The 12,981-nt window shown below is 45.7% G+C and overlaps 1 protein-coding gene across 1 annotated transcript in view; it reads left to right on the top strand.

Moving 5' to 3' along the window:
* The first annotated feature begins 7,354 nt into the window (after positions 1–7,354).
* Positions 7,355–12,981, top strand: part of LOC135563138 (uncharacterized) — a 29,656-nt gene continuing 24,029 nt past the window's right edge. Inside the window, exon 1 of the mRNA XM_065006119.1 lies at positions 7,355–7,581. Coding sequence (XP_064862191.1) covers positions 7,480–7,581 — 102 coding nt within the window. The 5' untranslated portion in view covers positions 7,355–7,479. The remainder of the gene's footprint in view (positions 7,582–12,981) is intronic.

Raw genomic sequence — 12,981 nt, 5'->3', positions numbered from 1 at the left:
TTCTCTTGGTCCTGGTCCTAAATCTGTTGTTCTCTTATCAACCTGGTCCTAAATCGGTTGTTCTCTTGGTCCTGGTCCTAAATCTGTTGTTCTCTTATCAACCTGGTCCTAAATCTGTTGTTCTCTTATTAACCTGGACCTAAAAATGTTGTTTTCTTATTAACCTGGACCTAAATCTGTTGTTCTCTTATCAACCTGGTCCTAAATCTGTTGTTCTCTTATCAACCTGGACCTAAATCTGTTGTTCTCTTGGTCCTGGTCCTAAATCTGTTGTTCTCTTATCAACCTGGTCCTAAATCTGTTGTTCTCTTATTAACCTGGACCTAAATATGTTGTTTTCTTATTAACCTGGTCCTAAATCTGTTGTTCTCTTATCAACCTGGACCTAAATCTGTTGTTCTCTTGGTCCTGGTCCGAAATCTGTTGTTCTCTTATTAACCTGGACCTAAATCTGTTGTTCTCTTGGTCCTGGTCCTAAATCTGTTGTTCTCTTATTAACCTGGACCTAAATCTGTTGTTCTCTTATTAACCTGGACCTAAATCTGTTGTTCTCTTGGTCCTGGTCCTAAATCTGTTGTTCTCTTGGTCCTGGTCCTAAATCTGTTGTTCTCTTATTAACCTGGTCCTAAATCTGTTGTTCTCTTATTAACCTGGACCTAAATCTGTTGTTCTCTTGGTCCTGGTCCTAAATCTGTTGTTCTCTTATCAACCTGGTCCTAAATCTGTTGTTCTCTTATTAACCTGGTCCTAAATATGTTGTTCTCTTATTAACCTGGACCTAAATCTGTTGTTCTCTTATCAACCTGGTCCTAAATCTGTTGTTCTCTCATTAACCTGGTCCTAAATCTGTTGTTCTCTTGGTCCTGGTCCTAAATCTGTTGTTCCCTTGACAACTCAATTTCTTGCTGTCATTGTCAATGTTAAGCTAACCAGTTTGGCATGACAATGAGTGACGAGTTTGCATGATAGCACAAAGATACAGACACTCAGGCCAACATCCCATCAACTTTGATCATTGATTAGTGTAATGTACTGTATGGTTTGTTTATTTCAAGTTGAAGGTATGTTGGGTTTACAACTAAAAATCTAATACTAACCAGAGATGGATGTGGATTTGATGTTTCCGCCAGGGATGTGTTGCCATGACACCAAGGGAGGCCGACCTTGCTCTTTGATAATCGTTTCCATAGAAACAGTCATAACAGTTACAGTATCCATGTCAACAGTAGCCATTTCCTAAAAGACCAATACTGATCCAGATAACTGACTGTTATGTAGTAGCGACCCATCCTTCAGGTGTTTTGAGTCCAGCCTGTTTGGGGGGGGGGTTGAGTCCCGCCTGTTTGGGGGGATTTGAGTCCCGCTTGTTTAGTTTTTTTTTTTGGGGGATTTGAGTCCCGCTTGTTTAGGTGTGGGGGGATTTGAGTCCAGCCTGTTTAGGTGTGGGGGGTTGAGTCCCGCCTGTTTAGGTGGGGGGTTGAGTCCCGCCTGTTTAGGTGGGGGGGTTGAGTCCAGCCTGTTTAGGTGTGGGGGGGGGATTTGAGTCCAGCCTGTTTAGGTGTGGGGGGGGATTTGAGTCCAGCCTGTTTAGGTGTGGGGGGGTTGAGTCCCGCCTGTTTAGGTGGGGGGGGGGTTGAGTCCCGCCTGTTTAGGTGGGGGGGGTTGAGTCCCGCCTGTTTAGGTGGGTGGGGGGTTGAGTCCCGCCTGTTTAGGTGTGGGGGGGGTTGAGTCCCGCCTGTTTAGGTGTGGGGGGGTTGAGTCCAGCCTGTTTAGGGGGGTTGAGTCCCGCCTGTTTAGGTGGGGGGGGTTGAGTCCCGCCTGTTTAGGTGTGGGGGGGTTGAGTCCCGCCTGTTTAGGTGGGGGGGGGGCTGATTTGCATGTTATTTTGGCATTAATACGTGTCACATAACCGTTTGCATACAATGCTTTTGTTTTTTAATCATTGAGTTAATAAAGCGGCATAAAAACATGGCCTCTTGTTTTGTCTTCTTGAGTAAAGCAGCTCCAAAGTGCAGGTGTTTCAGCTCAGTGCTTTCTGTGGCGGAGGGGTTGGTCATGTTCTCTGGTTGCTCCGTGATTGGCTCAGTGTCCTGTCAATCATGGGGATACTGCGTCACTCCAAAATGCAGGTGTTTCAGCTCAGTGCTTTCTGTGGTGGAGGGGCAGCCATCGGGAAATACAGAGCGGAGGGGTTGGTCATGTTCTCTGGTTGCTCCGTGATTGGCTCAGTGTCCTGTCAATCATGGGGATACTGCGTCACTCCAAAATGCAGGTGTTTCAGCTCAGTGCTTTCTGTGGTGGAGGGGCAGCCATCGGGAAATACAGAGCGGAGGGGTTGGTCATGTTCTCTGGTTGCTCCGTGATTGGCTCAGTGTCCTGTCACTCATGGGGACACTGCGTCACTCCAAAGTGCAGGTGTTTCAGCTCAGTGCTTTCTGTGGTGGAGGGGCAGCCATCGGGAAATACAGAGCGGAGGGGTTGGTCATGTTCTCTGGTTGCTCCGTGATTGGCTCAGTGTCCTGTCAATCATGGGGATACTGCGTCACTCCAAAATGCAGGTGTTTCAGCTCAGTGCTTTCTGTGGTGGAGGGGCAGCCATCGGGAAATACAGAGCGAAGGGGTTGGTCATGTTCTCTGGTTGCTCCGTGATTGGCTCAGTGTCCTGTCAATCATGGGGATACTGCGTCACTCCAAAATGCAGGTGTTTCAGCTCAGTGCTTTCTGTGGTGGAGGGGCAGCCATCGGGAAATACAGAGCGGAGGGGTTGGTCATGTTCTCTGGTTGCTCCGTGATTGGCTCAGTGTCCTGTCAATCATGGGGATACTGCGTCACTCCAAAATGCAGGTGTTTCAGCTCAGTGCTTTCTGTGGTGGAGGGGCAGCCATCGGGAAATACAGAGCGAAGGGGTTGGTCATGTTCTCTGGTTGCTCCGTGATTGGCTCAGTGTCCTGTCACTCATGGGGACACTGCGTCACTGCAAAATCTACGGGGAGTGCTTTAAAATTCAAGCTCCGTGAGTTAGAGGTACATTAGAAGTGCCCATCCAAGAAGCCTCAAGGTCATTGGCCACAGATAGAATAACGTCAAATCACTTTATATGTACCGTAGCATTGATTGGACTGATCATGTCAACATCAGACTTTCAAAATCTTAGCTAGCAGTCATCATCATCATCTTTCTCCTGTCCTCTACCCTCCAGTCCTTTCCCCATGCCCGTCCTCTCCTCTCTCCTCATTTCTCTCCAGTCCTCTCCTCTCTCCGTCCTCTCTCCTCTCTTCTCCTTTCCCCTCCTCACTCCAGTCCTCTCCTCTCCCCTCCTCACTCCAGTCCTCTCCTCTCCCCTCCTCACTCCAGTCCTCTCCTCTCTCCTCCTCACTCCAGTCCTCTCCTCTCCCCTCCTCACTCCAGTCCTCTCCACTCCACTCCTCACTCCAGTCCTCTCCTCTCTCCTCCTCACTCCAGTCCTCTCCTCTCCCCTCCTCACTCCAGTCCTCTCCTCTCTCCATCCTCTCTCCTCTTCTCCTCTCCCCTCCTCACTCCAGTCCTCTCCTCTCCCCTCCTCACTCCAGTCCTCTCCTCTCCCCTCCTCACTCCAGTCCTCTCCTCTCCCCATCTCTCTCCAGTCCTCTCCTCTCCCCTCCTCACTCCAGTCCTCTCCTCTCCCCTCCTCACTCCAGTCCTCTCCTCTCTCCATCCTCTCTCCTCTCTTCTCCTCTCCCCTCCTCACTCCAGTCCTCTCCTCTCCCCTCCTCACTCCAGTCCTCTCCTCTCCCCTCCTCACTCCAGTCCTCTCCTCTCCCCTCCTCACTCCAGTCCTCTCCTCTCCCCACCTCTCTCCAGTTCTCTCCTATCCATTCCTCTCTCCAGTCCTCTCCCCTCCTCTCCCCTTTCCCATCATCTCCACTCTCATCTGGCCAGTCCTCTCCTCTCTCCTCCTCTCTCCGTCCTGTCCTCTCACCTTCACGCTGCAGTCCTCTCTATCAACAGAAACCTTGGAGAAATTAGGGTTAAGTGCCTTGCTCAGGGGCACATCGACACATTTGAACTAGCGACCTCTAACCGCGAGGCTACCTGCCGCTCTATATGTCCCTGAGAAACCTGTCCTTGAATGAGTACATGTGTCCAAACGTTGGTACTGTTATGTTAGCAAAAAAAAAACATATTGAGAACTTATTTTGCGTGTTTTTTTTTGTGTGTGTTAAGAGTTAGGAAAACATTCCCTAAATGTCAACGGTTACAATGTTCTCAGAATATTAGAATATTTCTAGTTCTAGACTCATTTCCTATTTCCTGACACAAACCGGTACACCTGGAAACGACTACCTTACAGTGAATCCAGAAAGTATTTAAAGCCTTTGACCTTTTGACCTTTTGTTACGTCACAACTTTATTCTAAAATTGATCAACTTAAAACATTTCTTCATCAATCTACACACAAGCGAAAACAGGTTTCTACAAATGTTCATATTTGTATTCAGACCCTTTGCTATGAGACTCAAAATTGAGATCAGGTGCATCCTGTTTCCATTGATTATCCTTCAGATGTTTCTACAACTTAATTGGAGTCCAACCTGTGGTAAATTCAATTGATTAGACATGATTTGGAAAGGTACACACCTGTCTATATAAGGTCCCACAGTTGACCAAGACATGAGGTCAAAGGAGTTGAATGTAGAACTCCGAGACAGGATTGTGTCGAGGCACAGATCTGGGGAACATTTCTGCTACATTGAAGGTCCCCAAGAACACAGTGGCCTCCATCATTCTTAAATAGTTCAGAGTTTCTCTGTGGAGAATCTTCCAGAAGGACAATCTTTAAAAAAAAACATTTTTATTTAACTATTCAGTTAAGAACAAATTCTTATTTTCTATGATGGCCTAGGAATGTGGGTTAACTGCCTTGTTCAGGAGCAGAATGACAGATTGGTACCTTGTCAGCTCGGGGATTTGAACTTGCAACCTTTCGGCTGCTAGTCCAATGCTCTAACCACATGGCTACCCTGCCGACACAAATCTCCCTGCAGCACTCCACCAATCAGGCCTTTATGCTAGAGTGGCCAGACGGAAGCCACTCCTCAGTAAAAGGCACATGACAGCCAGCTTGGAGTTTGCCAAAAGGCACCTAAAGGACTCAGACTATGAGAAACAAGATTATCTTGTCTGATGAATGCCAAGCGTCATGTCTGAAGGAAACCTGGCGGTGGTGGCAGCATCATGCTGTGGGGATGTTTTTCAGCGGCAGGGACTGGGAGACTAGTCGGGATCCAGGGAAAGATGAACAGAGCAAAGTACAGAGAGATCCTTGATGAAAAACACTCAGGACCTCAGACTGGGGAGAAGGTTCACCTTCCAACAGGACAACAACCCTAAGCACACAGCCAAGACAACACAGGAATGGCTTTAGGACAAGTCTCTGAATGTCCTTGAGTGGCCCAGTCAGAGCCCGGACTTGAACCTGATCGAAAATCTCTGGAGACCTGAACATACCTATGAAGTGACGCTCCCCATCCAACCTGACAGAGCTTGACAGGATCTGCAGAGAAGAATGGGAGAAACTCCCCAAATACAGGTGTGCCAAGTTTATAGCATCATACCTAAGAAGACTTGAGGCTGTAATCGCTGCCAAAGGTGCTTCAACAAAGTACTGAGTAAAGGTACATCATACTAATGTAAATGTAATATTTCTTATTTTTTTTATACATTTGCAAACATTTCTAAAATCTAACTAAACTGTTTCATTATGGGGTATTGTGATGTCATTATGGTGTAGTGTGATGTCATTATGGGGTATTGTGATGTCATTATGGTGTATTGTGATGTCATTATGGGGTATTGTGTGTAGATTGATGAGGGGAAAAAACTAGTAGTGGAGTTTGGAGTGTGACTGTTTGAGGTTGTGGACAGGTGTCTTTTATACTGATAAGTTCAAACAGGTGCCATTAATACAGGTAACGAGTGGAGGACAGAGGAGACTCTTAAAGAAGAAGTTACAGGTCTGTGAGAGCCAGAAATCTTGCTTGTTTGTAGGTGACCAAATACTTGTTTTCCACCATAATTTGCAAATAAATTCATAAAAAATCCTACAATGTGATTTTCTGGATTTTTTTCCTCATTTTGTCTGTCATAGTTGAAGTGTACCTATGATGAAAATTACAGGCCTCTATCATCTTTTTATGTGGGAGAACTTTGGACAATTGGTGGCTGACTAAATACTTTTTTTGCCCCACTGTATATATATATATGACTGTCTCTCTTTCTCTCCATCTCTTTCTCTATTTTTAGCTATAGCATATTTGGTGTAATAAATGTAATTGGTCCTTAATTATAAAACATGAATAATCACATTGTGGTTATTTGCTATTTGTATGCAGTATGCAGTATGCAGTATGCAGCATGCAGTATGCAGTATGCAGTATGCAGTTGGATATTATAGTGACACATGGTGGCAGTAGTGGCTCAGTTGAGTTTTATCATCATCTTCACAGAATCATCAACCATCACAGAACCTTTACAGAACCATCACAGAACCTTTACAGAACATCACAGAACCTTTACAGAACCATTATAGAACCATTACAGAACCATCACAGAGCCTTTACAGAACCATCATAGAACCTTTACAGAACCATAACAGAACCTTTACAGAACCATTATAGAACCATTACAGAACCATAACAGAACCTTTACAGAACACCACAGAACCTTTACAGAACCATAACAGAACCTTTACAGAACCATAACATAACCTTTACAGAACCATAACAGAACCTTTACAGGACCATCATAGAACCTTTACAGAACCATAACAGAACCTTTACAGAACCATGAGAGAAGTGCCTGTTTCGTTTGTGGTTTAACATGTGGTTGTTAGTTTCACAAAGGCCTGGCGTCAAAACCGTAATGTAGCTTTCACGCACGCGTAAACCGTACATTTCCTCATCGTTTATACGATGTCATGCACTCCCCAATCTGCTGTATGTCTCCTTGTACACATATTAGATTGACTCGTGGTTGTCTAGATGCTGATTCTACATAATGATTTCACTGCCTGCTGTGGAACAGCATTGTCATGGTGTTTCCATCCTACACAAATAGGGCATCCAGCATCTGTGTTTCTTCAGACACTCATTTATTATATCCCTCACGTATTCTTCACCATCTCTGTGCTCTCATTATCCCTCTCTCCTTTTCTCTCCTCCCACCGCCCTCTCTTTCTCGTGTCCCTTTCCTTCGCTCTGGATGCTAAGCTCCTCCCGCCGCCCTCTCTTTCTCGTGTCCCTTTCCTTCGCTCTGGATGCTAAGCTCCTCCCGCCGCCCTCTCTTTCTCGTGTCCCTTCCCTTCGCTCTGGATGCTAAGCTCCTCCCGCCGCCCTCTCTTTCTCCTGTCCTCCCTCCCTCCTGTGTTCATCTCTCCAGCTCTCAGGGTGACAGTCAGTGTTGGTTTTCTCCTCGTTGGGGCAGCCTCATCTCTCCTGAAGGATGTCGGGCCCTCTGACTAACAGCTCCAGCTTTAGCTCTGCGCTCTTCCTGCTGTCTCTCTCCGTGGTCCTCCTCCTCCCGCCGCTGCGGCTGGACGCTAAGGTAAGAAAAGAGAGATGGACTCACAGAGACAGTCCGAGACACGCTAGCATCACCTCAGCTCATAATCACATCACATAATTCTATTAGATTCTATTGGAATCAGCGACCACCTTTGACACATATATTTATGTATTGTTGGGTTCACAGGAGGCTGGTGGCACCTGAATTGAGGAGGACGGGCTCGTGGTAATGGCTGCAGCGGAATTAGTGGAATGGTATCAAATACATCAAACACATGGTTTCCATGGTTTTCATGTGTTTGATACCATTAAATTCGCTCCGTTCCGGACGTTATTATGAGCCGTCCTCCCTTCACCAGCCTCCTGTGGCTGGGTTATGTTGTTTGAATGCGCTGTTGATCCTTGGAGGCATGTTTTTCTCCGTTTGTTGTGTGTCGGGATGATGAGTCATCAATAAGCTAACTGATTATTCCGTAGTTGCCATGGTGCCGTGAGGAATCCTTGACACAGAGCTCTGTAAATATTGCAGACATTGCTACATGTTTTTAACATTTAAGTGTTTGTTGTTGCATTTTTTGATTATTATTTTTTGCTAAGGGGGTGATGGTGAAGAAGAAAAAGCAGTCAGGTTTATCAGTGTAGGTTCCCTCAGTGTGTTTATCCGTTCCCTCAGTGTGTTTATCCGTTCCCTCAGTGTGTTTATCCGTTCCCTCAGTGTGTTTATCCGTTCCCTCAGTTTGTTTATCCGTTCCCTCAGTGTGTTTATCCGTTCCCTCAGTGTGTTTATCCGTTCCCTCAGTTTGTTTATCCGTTCCCTCAGTGTGTTTATCCGTTCCCTCAGTTTGTTTATCCGTTCCCTCAGTGTGTTTATCCGTTCCCTCAGTGTGTTTATCCGTTCCCTCAGTGTGTTTATCCGTTCCCTCAGTGTGTTTATCCGTTCCCTCAGTGTGTTTATCCGTTCCCTCAGTTTGTTTATCCGTTCCCTCAGTGTGTTTATCCGTTCCCTCAGTGTGTTTATCCGTTCCCTCAGTGTGTTTATCCGTTCCCTCAGTTTGTTTATCCGTTCCCTCAGTGTGTTTATCCGTTCCCTCAGTTTGTTTATCCGTTCCCTCAGTGTGTTTATCCGTTCCCTCAGTGTGTTTATCCGTTCCCTCAGTGTGTTTATCCGTTCCCTCAGTGTGTTTATCCGTTCCCTCAGTGTGTTTATCCGTTCCCTCAGTTTGTTTATCCGTTCCCTCAGTTTGTTTATCCGTTCCCTCAGTGTGTTTATCCGTTCCCTCAGTTTGTTTATCCGTTCCCTCAGTTTGTTTATCCGTTCCCTCAGTTTGTTTATAGATGTTCGTCACGCAAGATGTTCATCACACAAGATGTTCATCACAAGATGTTCATCACACAAGATGTTCATCACACAAGATGTTTGTCATACAAGATGTTCACCACGCAAGATGTTCATCACACAAGATGTCCACCTGCGTTAGGGATGAGAGTGCGTCATTGCTCCTGTTAACACCGAAGCCTCTTGGAAATGATGCACAGGAAATGCAGATGCCTTTAGTTTCTGCCTCCAGTGAGGGACGTGCACCATTCTAAATAAGATAAACACGTCCAGGTTTTACTGGACATGGCCCTGTCTTTATGGGGGTAAAACACTGGTGGTGGGGGATGAGAGGCGCACAAACCAGACCACTATTCATGTTTTCCAAGTGGCATGAATCCGAGTTGGCACAAAATGTTACCTATTTGGCTTGCATCGCATAAACATGCATCATTCAGTTACGACTGGTAGTTAGGATCCTGGCTTTTCAGGTTATTGACATTACATTGCCTTATTTAGGGTCTTGCACACTTGTTAACTACATCATCATGTAGATTCTAGAACACCATCTCCCACCAACCACATCATCGTGTAGATTCTAGAAGACCATCTCCCATCAACTACATCATCATGTAGATTCTAGAAGACCATCTCCCACCAACTACATCATCATGTAGATTCATGAAAGGTCACCAGTTTGAATCCCTGAGCCCGCAAGGTGGACAAATCTGCTGTTCTTCTCTTCAGAAATGCAGTTAAACCCCAAACAACTGCTCCCCGGATGCTGATGATTAAGGCAGCGTATTATGAAAGATGCTTGGTTTCCATAAACAAATGTAGTTCTCTAGCTAGATGGTTAGCTAGGTAACGTTAGCTACGCTACCTCAGCTTGGTAATACGTGGTTCAATAGAATCAATAGATGGTGCAGCACACAATCTAATTAGCAGAACCTACTGCTGCTGGGAAGAGGAGCTAGCTGCTATGGCAACAGGCTTCTGAGGGCGCAGGCTTTGTCCATCACTGTAAAATACAACACACACACACACACACACACACACACACACACACACACACACACACACACACACACACACACACACACACACACACACACACACACACACACACACACACACACACACACACACACACATTACCTCTGGCTCTCTCCCTCTCTCTCTCTGGCTCTGTCACTCTCTCTCTCTGGCACTCTCTCTCTCTCTGTCGCTCTCTCTCTCTCCCTCTCTCTTTCTGTCTCTCGATCCCTCTCTCTCTCTCTCTCTCTCTCTGGCTCTCTCTCTCTCTGTCTGGCTCTCCATCCCTCTCTCTCTCTTTGGCCCTCCATCCCTCTCTCTCTCTCTGGCTCTCTGTCTCTCCCTTTCTCTCTCTGGCTCTCTCTCCCTCTCTCTCTCTGGCTCTCTGTCTCTCTCTCTCCCTCTCTCTGGCTCTCTCTCTGGCTTTCTGTCCCTCTCTCTCACAATTCAATTTAATGTATTGGCATGGGAAACATATGTTAACATTGCCAAAGCAAGTGAAGTAGATAATATACAAAGTGAAATAAACAATAAAAATGAACAATGGTGTTTGTTCTCACTGGTTGCCCTTGTCTTGTGGCAACAGGTCCCAAATATTGCAGCTGTGATGGCACACTGTGGAATTTCACCCAGTAGATATGGGAGTTGATCAAAATTGGGTTTCTTTTGGAATTCTTTGTGGATCTGTGTAATCTGATGGAAAGAGGTATCTCTAATATGGTCTAATTGGCGGGAGGTTAGGAAGTGCAGCTCAGTTTCCACCTCGTTTTGTGGGCAGTGTGCACATAGCCTGTCTTCTCTTGAGAGCCAGGTCTGCCTACGATGGCCTTTCTCAATAGCAAGGCTATGCTCACTGAGTCAAAGCTTTCCTTAAGTTTGGGTCAGTCACAGTGGTCAGGTATTCTGCCATTGTGTACTCCCTGTTTAGGGCCAAATAGCATTCTAGTTTGCTCTGTATTTTTGTTAATTCTTTCCAATGTGTCAAGTAATTATCTTTTTGTTTTCTCATGATTTGGTTGGGTCTAATTGTGCTGTTGTCCAGGGACTCTGTAGGGTGTGTTTGAATTTGTGAACAGAGCCCCAGGACCAGCTTGCTTAGGGGACTCTTCTCCAGGTTCATATCTCTGTAGGTGATGGCTTTGTTATGGAAGGTTTGGGAATCGCTTCCTTTTAGGTGGTTGTTGAAGTTAACGGCTCTTTTGTGGATTTTGATAATTAGCGGGTATCGGCCTAATTTAGCTCTGCATGCATTATTTGATGTTTTAAATTGTACATGGAGGATATTTTAGCAGAATTCTGCATGCAGAGTCTAAATTTGGTGTTTGTTCCATTTGGTGAATTCTTGGTTGGTGAACAGACCCCAGGCCTCACAACCATAAAGGGCAATGGGTTCTAAACTGATTCAATGGGTTCTATGACTGATTCAATGGGTTCTAAACTGATTCAATGGGTTCTATGACTGATTCAATGGGTTCTAAACTGATTCAATGGGTTCTAAACTGATTCAATGGGTTCTATGACTGATTCAATGGGTTCTATGACTGATTCAATGGCTTCTATGACTGATTCAATGGCTTCTATGACTGATTCAATGGGTTCTATGACTGATTCAATGGGTTCTATGACTGATTCAATGGGTTCTATGACTGATTCAATGGGTTCTATGACTGATTCAATGGGTTCTAAACTGATTCAAGCATTTTGTTGAATTTGACCCCCTTTTCTCCCCAATTTCGTGGTATCCAATTGTTAGTAGCTACTATCTTGTCTCATCGCTACAACTCCCGTACGGGCTCAGGAGAGACGAAGGACGAGAGACATGTGTCCCCCAAAACACAACCCAACCAAGCCGCACTGCTTCTTATCACAGCGCGCATCCAACGTCGGAAGCCATTCTGTGTGTTGTTCAATGTGTTGGAAGGAACACAGTGCACCTGGCGACCTGGTTAGCGTGCACTGCACCCGGCCTGCCACAGGAGTCGCTATTGCACAATGAGACAAGGATATCCCTGCCGGCCAAACCCTCCCTAACCTGGACGACGCTAGGCCGAAGTCTCTGGTGGCACAGCTAGCACTGCGATGCTGTGTTCCCTAGACCACTGCGCCACCCGGGAGGCCCTCTCATTCAAGTATTTTTAGCCAGATCCTAATTGGTATTGTTCGATTCTGGTTTAAACATGGAACATTGTTATACTATAATAGCAGTATAGTATCTGAGGGGTGATAGAGACTGGTTTTTACATCAGAAGGTAATGCTTATCTATAGGAGCCAGATGGCTTTGGAATGTGTTGGGTGGACGAGAGGAAGTCACAGGGTTGCCAGAGGGGTGGAGGTCGTTGGATTAGGCATCAAGGGGGTTGAGGTCAGGTCAGATCCCCCTTAAGGGAGAAACAATGGTTTATTACCCCATCACTTCCTCTTCCTGTCGAACCATAATTTTTTTTTACAAAATTGGAGTATATATACTTGTGGTGGTGGAAACATGTTTTTGTCTGAATGCAGTTGTATTGACCCTCAATAAACTGGGCTAAGCCCGTTGAGAATTACAACCAGTATGTCGAATTTTATGTTCCTTTTTGAATGCTCGTCCTGCCTTGTTCACAGCTTTGTGGAAGTTACCTGTGGTGCTGATGTTTAGGCCGAGGTGTGTATAGTTGTTTGTGTGTTTTGTGTGTTTACTGTCAGGGCCCAGGTCTGGCAGAATCTGTGCAGAAAGGAACAAAAGAGAAACAAAACAGAAGATCTTGTTTCTGCTGTCGGGCCCTCCTTGGTTGGTAACAGAAGCACCAGATCATCAGCAAACAGTAGATATTTGACTTCAGATTCTAGTAAGGTGTGGCCAGGTGCTGCAGACTGTTCTAGTGCCCTCGCCAATTCGTTGATATATATGTTGAAGAGGTTGGGTCTTAAGCTGCATCCCTGTCTCACCCCACGGTCCTGTGGGAAGAAATGTGTGTTTTTTGCCAATTTTAACCGCAGACTTGTTGTTTGTGTACATGTATTTCATATGTTTTTCCCTCAACACCACTTTCCATCTATTTGTATAGCAATTTGTATAGCAGACCCTCATGCCAAATTGAGTCAAAGGC

This window comes from Oncorhynchus nerka, linkage group LG20, assembly GCF_034236695.1.
Source record: "Oncorhynchus nerka isolate Pitt River linkage group LG20, Oner_Uvic_2.0, whole genome shotgun sequence".
Taxonomy (NCBI): Eukaryota; Metazoa; Chordata; class Actinopteri; order Salmoniformes; family Salmonidae; genus Oncorhynchus; species Oncorhynchus nerka.
This window is presented reverse-complemented; position numbering and strand designations above follow the sequence as displayed.